Here is a 16,896-nt window from a genome sequence, read left to right as displayed (position 1 = left end):
TAGTATATGGCCAAGCAATGTAGGTGGATTTTTCTGTTTTGCCCACCAGCTCCCAAGTAACCACACAGAGAGAGACTTATGATTAATTATGAAATCTTGACTGGTAGCTGCTTACTCTGTGTTCCTGGCATCTCTTCTCTTCTTCTCAGTGTCCTCTGTGCCTGTAAATACTGCCATTCAGATTTTAATTAAACCAATCAGAGTGACACATCTTCACAAAAAGATTATTCCACAATACAGCAATACCACTTTTGGGTATATTTTTAAGTCCTTTTGACTAAGATATTTACCCATTTCTGTTCACTGGTACAGTAATCATAATAGCTAAGAACTGGAATCAGATGATGGATAAAAGAATGGTGGAATTTTGTTCAGCCATGAAAAAAATGAAGTCATGGTACTAATAAGAAAGTGCGTGAATCTGGAAATGATTGTATTATGTAAAATAAGCCACTCTAACAAATACTACATACTTTCTCTTATATGCATATTCTAAATATTAATTTTTAATTATAGAGGCAGGTGTGGCCTTAGGTTCTGAAACTAGAAAGAGTCCATGAGAGGAGAGGAAGAGATCTCAAGATGGGGAGGGAGAGAGTAATAGAGTGTATGTAACATGTAAACAGAGGGGACTAACGGGTGGGGATGGGGGAGCAAGATGATAGGGGTCAGAAGAGGGATATAAAAAGTATGTATGGAATTACCATAATGAAACCTGTTACTGTCAGGTGTATAGTGGCACACGCCTTTAATTCCAGCACTTGGAAGCCAGAGAGTCAGGTGTATATCTGAGTTGAGAGGCCAGTGAGCCAGAGCTGCATAGTGAGACCCTGTTTTGAAAAAACAAGGAGAAGGAGAAAGCAGCAGCAGCCCATTACTTTGTATATTAACTTTACCCCCACCAAGATAGAGTTTCTCTGTGTAGCCCTAACTGTCCTGGAACTCGCTGTATAGACCAGGCTGGCTTCAAACTAGTAGAGATCCGCCTGCCTGTGCCCTCGAGTGCTGGGATTAAAAGCATGCACCGCCATCACCCACCTTGTATACTAACTTAAAAACTAGTAAATAAAATAGGAAAGATTATAAAAGTTTAAAATTCAGAGGTAAATTTTTTTTGTTTAGTGATTAGAATCTCAGCATTATGAAGAGAGTTCTAGAGATGGATAATGATGATAGTTGCACAATGGGAATTGTATGTAATACCACAGAACTGTTCACTCAAAAATGATTAAAATAATAGATTTTTTGTACTCAGTATTACTTTACAACAATGAATGTGACTAAAAATCATGTTGAGATACTTATAGTACTCTCATTATCACTGTACAAATACCTGAGAAAACAAAGGAAGTAATTTTGACTAAAGTTTTAGAGATCTCAGTTCATAGTTGCTTAGCCTTGTGTATATCAGGAGCGTGTGGCAGAGCTTCTTCATGGGAGATGGGAAATAGGAATAGTCCAGGCAATACTTATAACCCCAGGGTATCTCCCACAACCTACTTCCTCTTAGTGATCCCACCTCTCGAATTTTGTTACCTGCCAATAATTATATTGTGAGTCATCAAAGGATGAATCAAAGGGATGTTCATTATGTCATAGCTCTTACAATCTAAGCATGTCTAGAGATGCCCTCATAGACACCCAGAATGTTTAACTCTCCTAGGTACTTAAACCAGTCAAGTAGATGATCAAGATTAATTTACTATCATAATATCTATAATCTTGCCATAGAAATGGATAAGAAGAACACATTAAGAGTAAATTCAAGACAGTCATTGGTGGTGCACACCTTTGATCCCAGCATTTGGGAGGCTGAGGCAGGTGGATCTCTGTGAGTTTGAGGCCATTCTGAAGGTCTACAGTGCGAGTTCTAGGACAGCCAAAGCTGTTACATAGTGAAACTTTGTCCAGAAAAACAAACAAGAAAAAAAGTAAATTCAGCCAGGCAATGGTGATGCATACCTTTAATCCTAATCCCAGCACTCAGAGGCAGAGGCTGACAGATCTCTTGAGTTCAAGGCCATCCTGGTCTACAGAGTAAACTTCAGGACAGCCAGGAACTAGCTCTTGTAGGCCAGGCTGGTCTCGATCTCACAGAGATCTGCCTGCCGCTGCCTCCTAAGTGCTGGGATTAAAGGTGTACGCCACCACCGCCCAGCTCAGTGTTTCCTCTTAAATTTGGTGTTTATTGTTGTTGTGCTAAATTCTGGCTTTTTTTCTTTTCTTTTCTTTTTTTCGAAACAGGGTTTCTCTGTAGCTTTGTAGGTTGTTCTGGAACTTACTCTGTAGACCAGAGATCCACTTAACCTCTGCCTCCTGAGTGTCTAGATTAAAGGTGCGTGCCACCACTGCCCCGCTTTTCTTTATTTTCTTAATATAAGATCAGAATTCAGGCATAAGTTTAAGTATTGAATGTTTCTTATAATTCCTAACTCCTAAATTTAATAGCAGTCGAAACTTTTAAAATACCCATGTAGATCCAGTCCCATGGTAGAAAACTTAACTTTAAAAAGCTGTCCAGGCAGTGGTGCCAGGACAGCCTCCAAAGCCACACAGAAAAACCCTGTCTCGGAAGTCCCCCTTCTGCCCCCCCCACCAAAAAAAAAGAAAGGAAGAAAGAAAGAGAAATGAAAAAGCTGTCCAGGGCTCAGTGTTATATAGTATACTTAGAATGTTTAAGGCCTTAAATTTGATCCCCAACACTAAAGAATTAGCCTGGGAAGCCAGCATGGGACTGATCAAGACCCCCTGAATCTGGGTGTCAGTGAAGAGGCCTAGGGAATCTATTGAGCCTTGGGCAGCAGATCAGTACCCATCCCAAGTATATACACGGACTTTGGACTCCAATAGAACAATGTGAGGTGCACTCTCACCCAGAACTCTTGGGAAAGGGTCTAGGCCCTGCCCTATATGAAATGACAGACTATGGACACCCCCATGGAGGGCCTCATCCTCCCTGGAGAAATGAGAGGATAATGGGGGGGGGGAGGGCACGGGAGGAAGGGAGGGAATGGGAGAGGGACCTGGAACTGACTTGTGAAGCAACCTTGATTCTTATTCTAAATTTAAACTGGAAAATAAAATTAAAAAAAAAAAGAAGCAGTATTTAAATCTAGAATTTTACAGCATCACTATGTATTCTACCGGTATTTGATAATTGTGTGTGCCATCAATAGGTACAATTTGCTGCTTATGATGAAATACTTCTGACTTTTACAAAATGTGATAAAGTATTTTTAAACATACTGAAGCTGGGCAGTGGTGGTGTACACCTTTAATTCCAGCACTAGGGAGGCAGAGGAAGGTTAATCTCTGAGTTCAAGGACAGCCTGGTCCACAGAATAAGTTCTAGGACAGCCAAGGCTACACAGATAAATCCAGCCTTGAAATAAACCAATAAATAAATAAATAAAATGTACCGAGCTATACAGAAGACCCCATAAAACTAATACATAAAATCCAATGGCCTACAGCAGTGTCTCCCAACAACCCTAATGTTGTAATCCTTTAATACAGTCCCTCACATTGTGGTAACCCCTCACATTGTGGTAACCCCTACCCATAAAATTATTTTCGTTACTACCTCATAACTGTACTTTTGCTGTTATGAATTATAATATAAATATTTTTTTAAATAGAGGCTTGCCACATGGGTTGAGGCCCACATGTAGAGAACCACTGTAGGCCAGGAATCTTGGCAAAGGACACAAGAGAGCTACAGTCTTCCTGGCTCCTCACCACCACTCTAATGTATTAAAATAACGAGGTGGAAGGGATGGAGGTTAGGGCATTTTGGTTCTAATCTTGGCTTCATCTCGTCCTTGGAAAAGTCACTTAAGTCTTATATGTTTCAATCTTCCTGTCAGCAAAATAGTAATGTCTGCCTTCCTTATCTCACTGGCACAACAATAAAAAGAGTTATAATAACCCAGTTGACAAAACTCCGTAAAACATGACAAGATTTTATTTCTATTTGAATAGACAAAACAACCCATATATTCTTCCCCTCTATCAGAGTATATATAATTGTATGTTTTTATAATCTATGCAGCAGAGCCCAAATTATTAGAATACTGCACTGCATTTAAAAACAATGCTTGCCGAGCAGTGGTGGCACATGCCTTTAATCCCAGCGCATTGGGAGGCAGAGGCAGTCGGATCTCTGTTGAGTTCGAAGTCAGCCTGTACTACAAAACTACACAGAGAAACCCTGCCTTGAAAAACCAAAACAAACAAACAAGGCTCAGTATTCAAGTATGTACTTTGTATGTTTAAGGCTTAGAGTTTGATCCCCAACACCAAAGAATAAGTTAAGTAAAATATCTGTATGGCATTGAAACTACTATTTCATTTATCAGTAAAACTGAGACTGTTCTAAATATTAACAATACACCAAAGCAACAATAAAGTCTCTGTAATTTGCATGTATGCTTGAAAGGGTTTAATGTTTATGATTTCTATGCCTATTTGATACTGGAAATACCTCTTCTATTTTGTCCTCTATGATAACTAGAAATTCTATTATTCTTTCTATAAATACACAGGTGAATCTGTACCAGAATACCAGATGGCTTTTCAGACAGAAGTTGGCAACCATCCCACTTTTGAGGATATGCAGGTTCTTGTGTCAAGAGAAAAGCAGAGGCCCAAGTTCCCAGAAGCCTGGAAAGAAAATAGCTTGGTAAGAAAACAAGGACTTCTGACTAGAACTAGATTAATCTAAATGTTCTTGAAGCAAAAATAGAAGCCACCTAGCTATGGTGATTCATTGCTGTACCCTACTACTGGGCGAGGCAAAAAGAATCACACGTTCAAGGCCATCCTGGGCATCAGTGTAAAACATTGTCAAAGACTGGGTGTTGATGGCTCATGCCTTTATTCCCGGCACTCGGGAGGCAGAGGCAGGTGAATTTTCATTAAACCAATATTTAATCACCTGACATTCCAAGTCTGAATTTCTTTCTTGTATTTCCCACTCTTTTTTTGTTTGGGAAACAAGGCTACATGAGTCCATACTAACTTCATAGCTGAGGATAACTGAACTCCTCCTTTACCTCTGAAGTATACATGCTGCTACCATGATGATTTATGTGTTAGTAATTTAAATCATTTTACTATTATTTTCTATCTATTTTCCTATCCCAGTTACAGATCACCTCAGCAGAATAGAATATTTTCCTTTGTGTCATATCAGAATAGAATAGAGAGACCCTGTGTATTTCCATTCAGATAGATTGAACTTTATCTTATTGGTCGTCTTTGCTAATAGATTCATCTCAAAGCTAACTTATGTTCCAAATGAGAGTAGAATCTTTTAAGCATGTGGCTGTTGAAGAGCTTGTTAAATTCATACACGATTGCTTCCAAATTGCAGTTTTTGCTATGCAAACTTGGGCAGTTCCTTAAGCAGCCTAGATAGTAGGTGAGAGCATGAACTGTACTCTACCAGGATTCCCCAAAGCTACTGACCGACCTCATAGAAAACTGTCTATGAAATCTGAGAATTTGTTATAAGAAATTGCAACTTGACCTTTTCATCTTCCTTAAATTGTTTTATTTCACTACAACAACTAAGATGTAATCTTTTGAAGTATTTGTTGGCAGCCATACCATTGTGGGATATGCAACATATGCAGATTTACCTGAAAACTCTTTACTTCTGATTGAAATGAAGTTGCTAAGTAAGGGATTTTTAATATTTGGTTTACTTCCAACAAATCCATTTAAACTTGATAAGGTACAGCCAAAAAAACAACAAAAAAAGATTTCTGTGCAGTCATTTTAATAAACTATACACTTCTTCCCTAGCTCTACTTTATTAAAATGACTGAAGTTTTATTAATTCTTTTAAGAAAGGAAGAGCTGTTTTTTTTAAATGCTGTTTAGGTGGGCTTAGTGGCATTCTTTCTCTGTCTAGCACTTGGGAAAGAGGCAGACAGATCTCTGTGAGTTGGGGAGCAGCCTAGTCTATACAGTGATTGAATTCCAGGATACCAGAGCTACATAGTGAGACTCTGTCTCAAAATAAACCAAAAACCAAACCAAACCAAAACAACTTATTGACTCTTATAGTTATCTGTAATTACCTTTTACATTTCAGTGTGGAGAGGCCCATTTAACTTTCTTACAGGGCATGTCTACTCAGTGACTTACCCAGATTCTATATATCTTTTTTGGTGTTTCCTGACAGGGTTTCTCTGTATTGTTTTGGAGGCTGTCCTGGAACTAGCTCTGTAGACCAGACTGGCCTCAGACTCACAGAGATTTCGTGTTGGGATTAAAGGCATGTGCCACCAATGTCTGGTGATATGTAATTCTTTTTTTTGTTTTGTTTTGTTTATTTATTACATATTCTGCCTCCATTCATGCCTGGATGCCAAAAGAGGGCACCAGTCATTATAGATGACTGTGAACCACCATCTGATAACTGGGAATTGAACTCAGGACCTTTGGAAGAGCAGTCAGTGCACTTAACCTCTGAGCCATCTCTTCATACTCAATATGTAATTCTTCTTAACAATTGTTTTCTCTTTCTTTTTTTTTTTTTTTTTTTTTTTTTTTTTTGGTTTTTCAAGACAGGGTTTCTCTGTATTGTTTTGGAGGCTGTCCTGGAACTTGCTTTGTAGACCAGGCTGGCCTCGAACTCACAGAGAGATCCACCTGCCTCTGCCTCCCGAGTGCTTGAATTAAAGGCGTGTACCACCACCGCCCGGCTAACAATTGTTTTCTATCTCAATGCTTAAATATGCCATACCTGTGCCTTCTGGTTTCCAATGGCTGTTGATCTTACCAGAGTCGTTGTTTTAGTTCCTCATTGTCAGGATCTCTGTTCAGCTTTGGTTTATGGCACTTCAATTGTAAGTTGTCTTATCATGGAGCTATGAGAGTCATCCTAGCTAGAGTTCATCAAGTTTCTTGGGTATATGGATAAACTTGAATTTCATATCATGTGCTCATGTATTTCTCCTGCCCTTTTCACTTTCCCTTCTGGAACTCTTGTCTTGTGTATTTAGTATGTTTGCTCCTGTGCTGGGACTTACTTCTCAGAAGTCTGGTTTCTGTTACTTTTTCCTCATTCTTTTGACTTCTATTCTCAGATAGAATAACTTTGTTACTCCATCTTCAAATTCACAGGTTCTTTCTTCTGTCTGCTTATTATCTGATGTTGAACCACTCAGATTAATATTGATATTTGCTATTGTGCTTTAAAATGTCATTTTAAGTCTTTTTAAAAAATGTCTTTTATTGCCACTCTGTTTATTACAACATTACTGTCTTAGGGTGGGAGCGCTGAAGAGGAAGGTCAGTAGTTAAGAGTACTTGCTGCTCTTGCAGCAGATCTGGGTTCAGTTCTCATCTGTCTATCTCCAATAAATAAATTCTTTAAACATTGTTTTCTAAGGCCAGGCATGGTGACACATGCCTTTAATCCCAGCAGCCAGGAGGCAGAGGCAGGCAGGTCTCTCTGAGTTCAAGGCCTGCCTAGTCTACTAAGTGAGTTCTAGGACTTCCAGGGCCACAGAGAGAAACCCTGCCTTGAAAAACTAAAAAAGAAAAAAATTGTTTTCTTACATTTAGTTTTTCACCCATTGTTTTCTTAGTTCCTTGAGCATATTAAAGGTAGTTCACTTGAAATTTTTGATACCTCTAATGTCTGTACTTCAATTTCTGTTAAGATTTTATTTATTTTCCTGTAAATATATAATACATTCTTGTTTCTTTGCATTCTTTTTTCTTTTTTGTTTGTTTTTAGGTAGGATCCCTGTATCCCAGTCTGGTCTTGAACTAATTCTAGGATTAAGAATATCCTTGAGGGCTGGAGAGATGGTTCAGTGGTTAAGAGTACTGGCTGTTCTTCCAGAGGTCCTGAGTTCAATTCCCAGCAACCACATGATGGCTCACAACCATCTGTAATGAGATCTGGTGCCTTCTTGTGGCCTGCAGGCCAGAATACTGCATACATAATAAATAAATAAATCTTAAAAAAAAACACCCACTTTAAAAAAATGAATATCCTTGAACTGCTGATCCTCCTGCCTCTACGTCCCAAAATTTCAAGTATAGCACTGTACTGGGTGGGTGGGCTTCCTTTGTAATTTCTTTTTGTTTGAAACTAGACATTTGGGGCTATAGATGGAGCTTAATTAAGTCCCTAAAACCCAAATAGATAAATAAGCATTATAAAAAATAATAAAGTAAGGAGCTGGTCATAGTGACACACATCTTTAATCCCAGCACTCAAGAGACGGAGGCAGGTGGATATCTGAGTTTGAGACCAGCCTGGTCTATACAGTGAATTTCAAGACATCCAGGGCTATACAGATTCGTCTTATTTTTTAGTATATTACATCTAGTTAAGTATGCTTCATTTCAGCTTTAAACTTAAAATAGATTAAAGGAGGGCCCTAATACAAGTCAGTCACAAGATCAGGAGGGAGAAGGGAGGGAGGGAGGGAGGGAGAGAGAGAGAGAGAGAGAGAGAGAGAGAGAGAGAGAGAGAGAGAGAGAGAGAGAGAGAGAGAGAGAGAGAGAGAGAATACATAACACCATGTAATACTTAAGATGAGTTTGTTTTTTGTTGTTTTTTTTTTTTGCTACTGCAACATTCAAAATATCTAATTTTTTAGTTTATCTATTTACTTATTTATTGTGGTTTTTTGAGACAGGATTTTTCTGTGTAATAGTCCTGGCTGTTCTGGAACTCAGTTTGTATACCAAGCTGGTCTCGAATTCACAGAGATCCTCCTGCCTCTGTCTCCCAAGTGCTGGGATTAAAGGCATGCACCATCCCTAACCCTCCTCCAGCATATTTTTTTAAAAATTAGTTTGGAGCCTGGCATGGTGACTGCCTTTGATCCTAACACTCAGGGGCAGAGGAAGGTGTAGATCTTTGAGTTGGAGACCAGCCTGGTCTACATAGTAAGTTCCAGGATAGCCAGAGCTTCACAAAGAAACTCTGTCTTAAAAAAGAAATAAAAAAGGACCAAACAAACAAACAAACAAAAATGCATGCATACATATACACACACATATAAAACCTGATTTTCTTTGACATATTTTAAATTTAAAATCCTAAATACAGTTAAAAACAGCATGTTGTCTGATGTCTATTTTGTGTTACAGGCAGTGAGATCACTCAAGGAAACGATCGAAGATTGTTGGGACCAGGATGCAGAGGCTCGGCTCACTGCACAGTGTGCTGAGGAGAGAATGGCTGAACTTATGATGATATGGGAGAGAAACAAGTCTGTGAGCCCAACAGTCAACCCAATGTCTACTGCCATGCAGAATGAACGGTAAGACCCTGCAGGCTATCACATGGTGTTGGCAACTGAAACTAAGTAAAGGACAAGAAGTAAACACTGCTAGACAGCCTAATAGTGTGTTAGCTCATATAGTACAAGGGTATCATTTCCTTTCAGTATTCCCAGTCTTTTTAAGATGTCTGGAGGACAGAGGCATGGGATCCCTCTAGAGCTGGGATTTTAGGCAGTTGTGAGCTGTGGCACTGTGAATTGAATTCAGGTCCTGTACAAAAAGAGCACATGCTCTTAAGCACTGAGCCTTCTCTTTAGCCCCTCTATATTTCCATTCTTGTACTGAAAATATTTATTTGATATGAATACAAGGCAGAATCTGTAATTTTATATCTAAAGATACAGTAAAAGAAATTACTCTTTAATAGCCAATCATGGTAATACTCACTTTTAGCATTTGGATCTCTGAGTTTGAGGTCTACAGAGCAAGTTCCAGGATGGTTAGAGCTACACAGAGAAACCCTGTCTCAAAAAACCAAAAGGGGGAAAAAACAGGGTGAGGGGTTGGTTAATGTAACTTGCCTTTAATGGTAAAGGTAAAATATTTTCCTAGTTTTAAAAACTTTATAACTGCTTCTACATATATTATATGGTATATCTCTTGTTTTTTCATTAGTGTTCTTTTATTTCTTAAAGCATGCAGAACTGTGGCTTTGCCTGGATAGCTGCTGCTGTTTCACTGCACACTAGGACTTTCTGACTGCCTCTCCAATAATCTCCCTTAAAGAACACACTAATACTTCTTTCTACTCCATTGTGAATATGGTCTTATGAGACATTTCCTTTGTTAGAACTATAATTTAAATCCAAAGTAAGGAGGCTTTTTAGGGCTGGAGAGATGGCTTAGGGATTAAGAGCACTGGCAGCTCTTGCAGAGGACCCAGGTTCAATTCCCAGCCCCCACATGTTGGCTCACTACTAAGTCAAATCCCAGTTCCAGGGGCTTTAACTCTTCTGGCAGGCACATATGTGGTATGCAGACAAAATGCCCATTCCTATAAAATAAAAATAAACATAAAAAAAAAAAAGAATTTAGGGCTGGAGAGATGACTCAGCAGTTAAGAGCCACCCCCATGGTGGGTGGCTCACAACCATCTGAATGAGATCTGGTGCCCTCTTCTGGCATGCAGGAATATATGCAGGTAGAACACTGTGCCACCAGTGCCCGGCCCAAAAAAGACTTTTGGAAGAAATTAAACTCGTAGTTCATACCTGTCATCTCAGACCTTGGAGGCTGAGGCAAAAGGATTGTCAAAGGTGCAAGGCCATCTTAGACTATATGAGGAGTTCCAGGCCAGTCTGGGCTGCAGACTGAAACCCTGTCTCAAAAGTTGAAAAGCCAAAACGTCCCTATACTTAGGCACTTGTAAACAGATAAACTATATTTCTTGGTTCTGTGTTTGGTAGTAAAAATAACAACTTTAGTATTTTATCTAATACATATTTAAAAGATTCAAAAAGCTGGACTGTCATGGCACATGTCTTTAATCTCAGCGCTTGGGAGGCAGAAGCAGGCGAATCTCTGTGAGTTTGAGGCCAGTCTGGTCTATAAAGTGAGTTCCAGGACAGGCAGGACTGTTACACAGAGAAATCATGTCTTGAAAAACAAAAACAACAACAAACAAACAGTTTCAGAAAAGACATACAGGAAAAATATTACCAGGGGACATGAAAATAAAAGTATATTTCATCCTTAAATCTTTTCTCCTCTATTTTATGTTCTTTCTAACAACAATTTGTATTGTGTGCTGTTTGTACTGCTTATAAATAGGTGGAAAGAGCCTCAGCTGTGTGTCTTGCATATCACAAATCAAGGAGAGTAGAAAGAGACTAGCTGGTCTAAATAGAAGTGCTCTCACTTTACAAGGGTTAGAAAAGTCTTCTGCTTCCATCTTCATTCTGTATCTCTGCTGCTCCATAATCTGTAAAACATGCTGTTTATATGTCTGTCGAGAGTCAGATGAACGGACTAGAGAGATGGCTCAGTTAGAGTCTTTGTTGCACTTTAAGAAGACCCTGGTTTGGGCTGGAGAAATGGCTCAGTGGTTAAGAGCACCAACTGCTCTTTCAAAGGACCCACGTTCAATTCCCAGCACCCACATAACAGCTCACAACTAACTGTCTGTAACTCCAGTTCCAGGGGATCCAATGTCTCAGACATAGGTGCAGGCAAGACACCAATGCAAATGAAATAAAAATAAATGTTTAAAAAAAAAAAAGAAGACCCTGGTTCAGTTCCCAGCACCCACCCACATGGTGGTTCCTAACTATCTGTAACTCTAATTCCAGGAAGTCCAACTCTATCTTCTTACCTACATAGGTACCACACATGAACATGGTCCACACATACATCTGCAGGCAGATACATGAAACAGATGAAATTTAAAAGTCTTTATAAAAAAGAATCAGTTTAAGCTCCCTTTTGGTTTTTCGTGACAGGGTTTCTCTGTGTAGCTTTGTAGACCAGGCTGGCCTCAAACTCATTGAGATCCACCTGCCTCTGCCTCCTGAGTCCTGTGATTAAAGGTGTGCACCACAAGCTCCTACTTTAAATACTTCTGAGTTGCTGGGCGGTGGTGGCATAAGCCTTCAATCCTAGCACTCAGGAGGTAGAAGCAGGCAGATCTCTGTGAGTTTGAGGCCAGCCTGGTCTACAGAGTGAGTTCCAGGACAGGACCCAAAGCTACAGGAAACCTTGTCTTGAAAAAAGGAAAAAAATACTTTTGAATTTTTTGAATGATAAAAAGAAACCCCATGGATCTATTTTGTTTCCCCCCCAATGAGTCACGTCTACTTGCAATGGCTCTTCTCACCTCCAGTCTCTCCTAGATTTCTCTTAAATGACAGTTCACTCAATAATCATTTACACTGTATGTAGACTTCCTCTTATTGTGCTTTAACCTCTCCTTATCCCCTCAGCTTCCCTTTTCATGAGTGTGTAACAGCCTTTCCTTTGCCTTGCTGTCATTCCCTTGTAATACACCAGTCTTCTTTTATGGACCCTCTTTTCCTTCAGCCGATTCTCTTCTATAATGCTTTCATCTGTGAATGTTCCCAGTACTTGATCACTTCAGTGAAGGCTGTCCCTAATGTTTTCTGTAATGAGATTTTAAATAATTACATAACAGCACGATAGTCCAGAGCTGTCATTTCCCAGGAAAGATGGTGTCAGTTGTGCACCTCGTGACTGAAGAGAAGTCCTGATTTGCAGTTGATTTTTTTTTTTTTTTTTTTTTTTTGCTCTTTGGGGGCCAGCCACCCAGCTCCCAAATAAATACATGGAGACTTACTCTAACTTGTGAATGCCCAGCCTTAGCTTGTCTTATTTCTAGCCAACTTTTCTAGCTTAATCTATTTTGTTTCTCTTTAACTACGTTTTGAGTCTGGGCTTTCTAACCTTTCTTTATTCTACCTATCTTGCTTTCCTTCTTACTCTGTGGCTGGCTGTGTGCCTCGGTGGCTGGCCCCTGGTGTCCTCCTCTCCTTCTCCTTTTCTTGATCCTTACTCTCTCCCCTAGATTTCTCCTCCTACTTATTCTCTCTGCATGCCAGCCCTGCCTGTTCTTTCTCCTGCCTAGCTATTGGCCATTCATCTTTTTGTTCCTTTATCCGAGTGTCATCTTATGCCTCATATCCTAGCTCTACCACTTACACTGATAGTAGCTACCACAGGAAGGTATGTTCCATTGTTAGTCTGTGCCTCTTTCTTAAATGAAGAGGTTATGGAAAAATGAACAAAAAATTTTGTTTTGTTTTGTTTTTTGAGACAGGGTTTCTCTGTATTGTTTTGGAGGCTGTCCTAGAACTCGCTCTGTAGACCAGGCTGGCCTTGAAATCACAGAGATCCAACTGCCTCTGCCTCCCCAGCGCTGGGATTAAAGGCATGCGCCACCAACGCTGAAAATATCACTTAATTATTTGAACCTAATTTATGACATATTTGTTGTTCATATACTATTGGGCCTAGTGTTACAGGAATACAAAATAAATGTATCCCATGGTTCCTCTAGTTACAAAACAGTGTTACTTGTATAAGCATATAATTCATAAGAAGTGTATTTGTTGATATTATAAAACTATAGGAGAGATTTTTTTTAGGTTTTTTTTGTTGTTTGGTTTTTTGTTTTTTGTTTTTTTCTAGACAGGTTTTCTCTGTGGCTTTGGAGGCTGTCCTGGAACTAGCTCTTGTAGACCAGGCTGGTCTCAAACTCAGAGATTGACCTGCCTCTGCCTCCCAAGTGCTGGGATTAAAGGTGTGCACCACCACCACCCGAGGAGAGACTTAGAATTAACTCTTTTATGTATTTTTTGAGGTGGAATTTTTTGGGTTTGTTTTTGGTTTTTTTTGTTGTTGTTGTTGTTGTTGTTTTCTCTTTTGGTTTTTCGACACAGAGTTTCTCTGTATTGCTTTGGAGTCTGCCCTGGAACTTTCTCTGTAGACCAGGCTGGCCTTGAACTACAGAGATCCACTTGCCACAGCCTTCCAAGTGCTGTGACTAAAAAGCGTACAACCACCACACAGCTAGAGAATTTATTTTTATTTTATGTAGATGAGTGTGTGAATGTGTGTGCTCCGTGTTCCTGCAGTGCCTGCCAAGGCCTAAAGATGGCAGTGGGTCTCCAGGGACTGGAATTACATGCATTTGTGAGCGGTCCTGTAGGTGCTAGGAATCATATTGCAGCTGGGCCTTTTAACCACTGAATCATCCCTCCGGCCCCTGAATTAACTCTTGTAAGCCAAAATAATGAACATCCATAAACAAAATCTATCTAGAACCATAGACTTTTCACGTAATGTTATAGATTTCATGAAAAAAAACTCAATAAAATTTGTATTCAGCAAGCTGTTAGCACTTATTAGGATTTTGAAGTAACCTCTTAAATATGAGTTAAGAGTAAAACAGAGCTAGTAAGATGCCTTGGCAAGTGAAGTGCTTACTGCTAACCTGACAACCTGGTTTGATTCCTGAAACCCATGTGTTGGAAGAGAACTGACTCCCACAAGTTGACCTCTGACCTCTACATGCACCCATACATATTAAGTAAATAAGTGCAATAAAAGAATGCAAAGTATAAAATAAAAAGTAGTTGAAGCTGGGAGGTGGTGGAACACACCTTTAATCCCAGCATGTGGGAGGCAGAGACAGGTAGATCTCTGTGAGTTTAGGTCAGCCGAGTCTACAGAGCGAGTTCTAGGACTGCCAGAGAATCCTTGTCTGGGGGTAGGGGAGAAACAGTTGAACTTTGAAATCAGTGGTGTTTACTTAGAATAGATAATTGTCTTAAGTTTATGTTCTCATTGCCATACCTTTTTTTTTCTTTCTTCAAGCAACCTATCACATAATAGGCGTGTGCCAAAAATTGGGCCTTATCCCGATTATTCTTCTTCCTCATATATTGAAGACTCCATACATCACACTGACAGCATTGTGAAGAATATTTCCTCTGAGCATTCAATGTCCAGCACGCCTTTGACTATAGGAGAAAAGAACCGGAATTCAATTAATTATGAACGACAGCAAGCACAAGCTCGAATTCCCAGCCCTGAAACAAGTGTCACCAGCCTGTCCACAAACACAACCACCACAAACACCACTGGCCTCACTCCAAGTACTGGCATGACCACTATATCTGAGATGCCGTACCCAGATGAAACAAATTTGCATACCACAAATGTTGCACAGTCAATGGGGCCAACCCCTGTCTGCTTACAGCTGACAGAAGAAGACTTGGAGACCAATAAGCTAGACCCAAAAGAAGTTGATAAGAACCTCAAGGAGAGCTCTGATGAGAACCTCATGGAACACTCTCTTAAGCAGTTCAGTGGGCCAGACCCTTTGAGCAGTACCAGTTCCAGCTTGCTCTATCCACTCATAAAGCTTGCGGTGGAAGTGACTGGACAGCAGGATTTCACACAGACTGCAAATGGCCAAGCATGTTTAATTCCTGATGTTCCACCTGCTCAAATCTATCCTCTCCCTAAGCAGCAGAACCTTCCTAAAAGACCTACTAGTTTGCCTTTGAACACCAAAAATTCAACAAAAGAACCCCGGCTAAAATTTGGCAACAAGCACAAATCAAACTTGAAACAAGTAGAAACTGGAGTTGCTAAGATGAATACAATCAATGCAGCAGAACCTCATGTGGTGACAGTAACTATGAATGGTGTTGCAGGTAGAAGCCACAGTGTTAATTCCCACACTGCCACAACCCAGTATGCCAATGGGGCAGTGCCTTCTGGCCAGGCAGCTAACATAGTGGCACATAGGGCTCAAGAAATGCTGCAGAACCAATTTATTGGTGAGGATACCCGACTGAATATCAATTCCAGTCCTGATGAGCATGAACCTTTACTGAGACGAGAGCAACAAGCTGGCCATGATGAAGGGGTTCTGGATCGTTTGGTAGACAGGAGGGAACGGCCACTAGAAGGTGGCCGAACTAATTCCAATAACAACAACAGCAATCCATGTTCAGAACAAGATGTACTTACACAGGGTGTTACAAGCACAGTTGCAGATCCTGGGCCAACAAAGCCCAGAAGAGCACAGAGGCCCAATTCTCTGGATCTTTCAGCCACAAATGTCCTGGATGGCAGCAGTATACAGAGTAAGTGGAGGGATCATGGAGTGTCCTTTAGGATTCTTTACCTTTAAGCACTTCCAGAGACAAAGTGACTGGGCCTCAGAAGTAATTACATTATTGTAAAGTGGACCTTTCTCTCTTTCTCTCTTTTTCCCCCTCCCCTCCTTTTTGGTCATTGATAATTAGCTAGTATCACAATAGTCAGAAAAATTACTTAGTCTGTTTTACTTGATGGATTTTTTATGATGTGGTTCACATACTTTTATGACAAATGAGATTAAATCAGTACTTATTAGTGTCAGAGCACCAAGTAACAACATTATTGCCACTTTTATTTCTGAAACATATTAATATGTTAAATCTACATTTAGTTTTAACTTAGTCTTTATATGTATTTAGTGTTTGTTTGCTTATTTGAGACAAGGACTCTATATGTAGTACTAGATGCCCTGGAAATTGCCATATAGACCAAGATAGTCTTAAATTCATGATGTGCTGGGATTAAAGGCATGTGCCACCATACCCAGATCTCAGTAAGTCATAAAAGTCAAGAGAAGTTTCAGAAAGTCATTTTTTATTGAGTCTCATACACTAAACAGAGTCGTACTTGGGGTGGAACCTAGATAGTTAAGCTGCTGCTTGGTGTCCTGCCCTAACAGAATTACAGCCCATGACAGGAAAGCTCACCAGAATCTCTAAATAGTCATTATTACATAAAATGATTTCTTTTTGTTTGTATTTATGAAAGAAAAACGAGTCATGTCTTATGCTTTCTTAAACTACAGAATGGGCTGAAACAAGGTCTCAAAACAGTAAATATCTAGCCCCTTGACTGTACATGTAGCTCAGAGGTAAAATACTTGTCCACTATACACAAGGGCCAGGTTTAAGTCTCCAGCACAACAAAGAGAAGAAAATCTAAGCTAGGGAGTGGTGGCACAAACCCTTAATCCCAGCACTCAGGAGTCAGAGACAGAAGATCTCTGAGTTTGAT

General features: G+C 39.8%; 1 protein-coding gene across 2 annotated transcripts in view; it reads left to right on the top strand.

Annotated features, from left to right (window-relative positions):
• The window catches only part of Bmpr2 (bone morphogenetic protein receptor type 2), a 109,859-nt gene that overhangs the window by 84,698 nt on the left and 8,265 nt on the right, over positions 1-16,896 (top strand). For both annotated transcript variants that reach the window (XM_040753533.1, XM_040753532.1), the window contains exons 10-12: positions 4,545-4,681; positions 9,124-9,296; positions 14,647-15,926. In XM_040753533.1, the coding sequence (XP_040609467.1) occupies positions 4,545-4,681; positions 9,124-9,296; positions 14,647-15,926 (1,590 nt within the window). The remainder of the gene's footprint in view (positions 1-4,544; positions 4,682-9,123; positions 9,297-14,646; positions 15,927-16,896) is intronic.

This window comes from Mesocricetus auratus, unplaced genomic scaffold (genome assembly GCF_017639785.1).
Source record: "Mesocricetus auratus isolate SY011 unplaced genomic scaffold, BCM_Maur_2.0 Super-Scaffold_100010, whole genome shotgun sequence".
Classification (NCBI taxonomy): Eukaryota; Metazoa; Chordata; class Mammalia; order Rodentia; family Cricetidae; genus Mesocricetus; species Mesocricetus auratus.
Note: the sequence above shows the minus strand (reverse complement) of the source record. Positions and strands in the feature narration are given on the sequence as shown.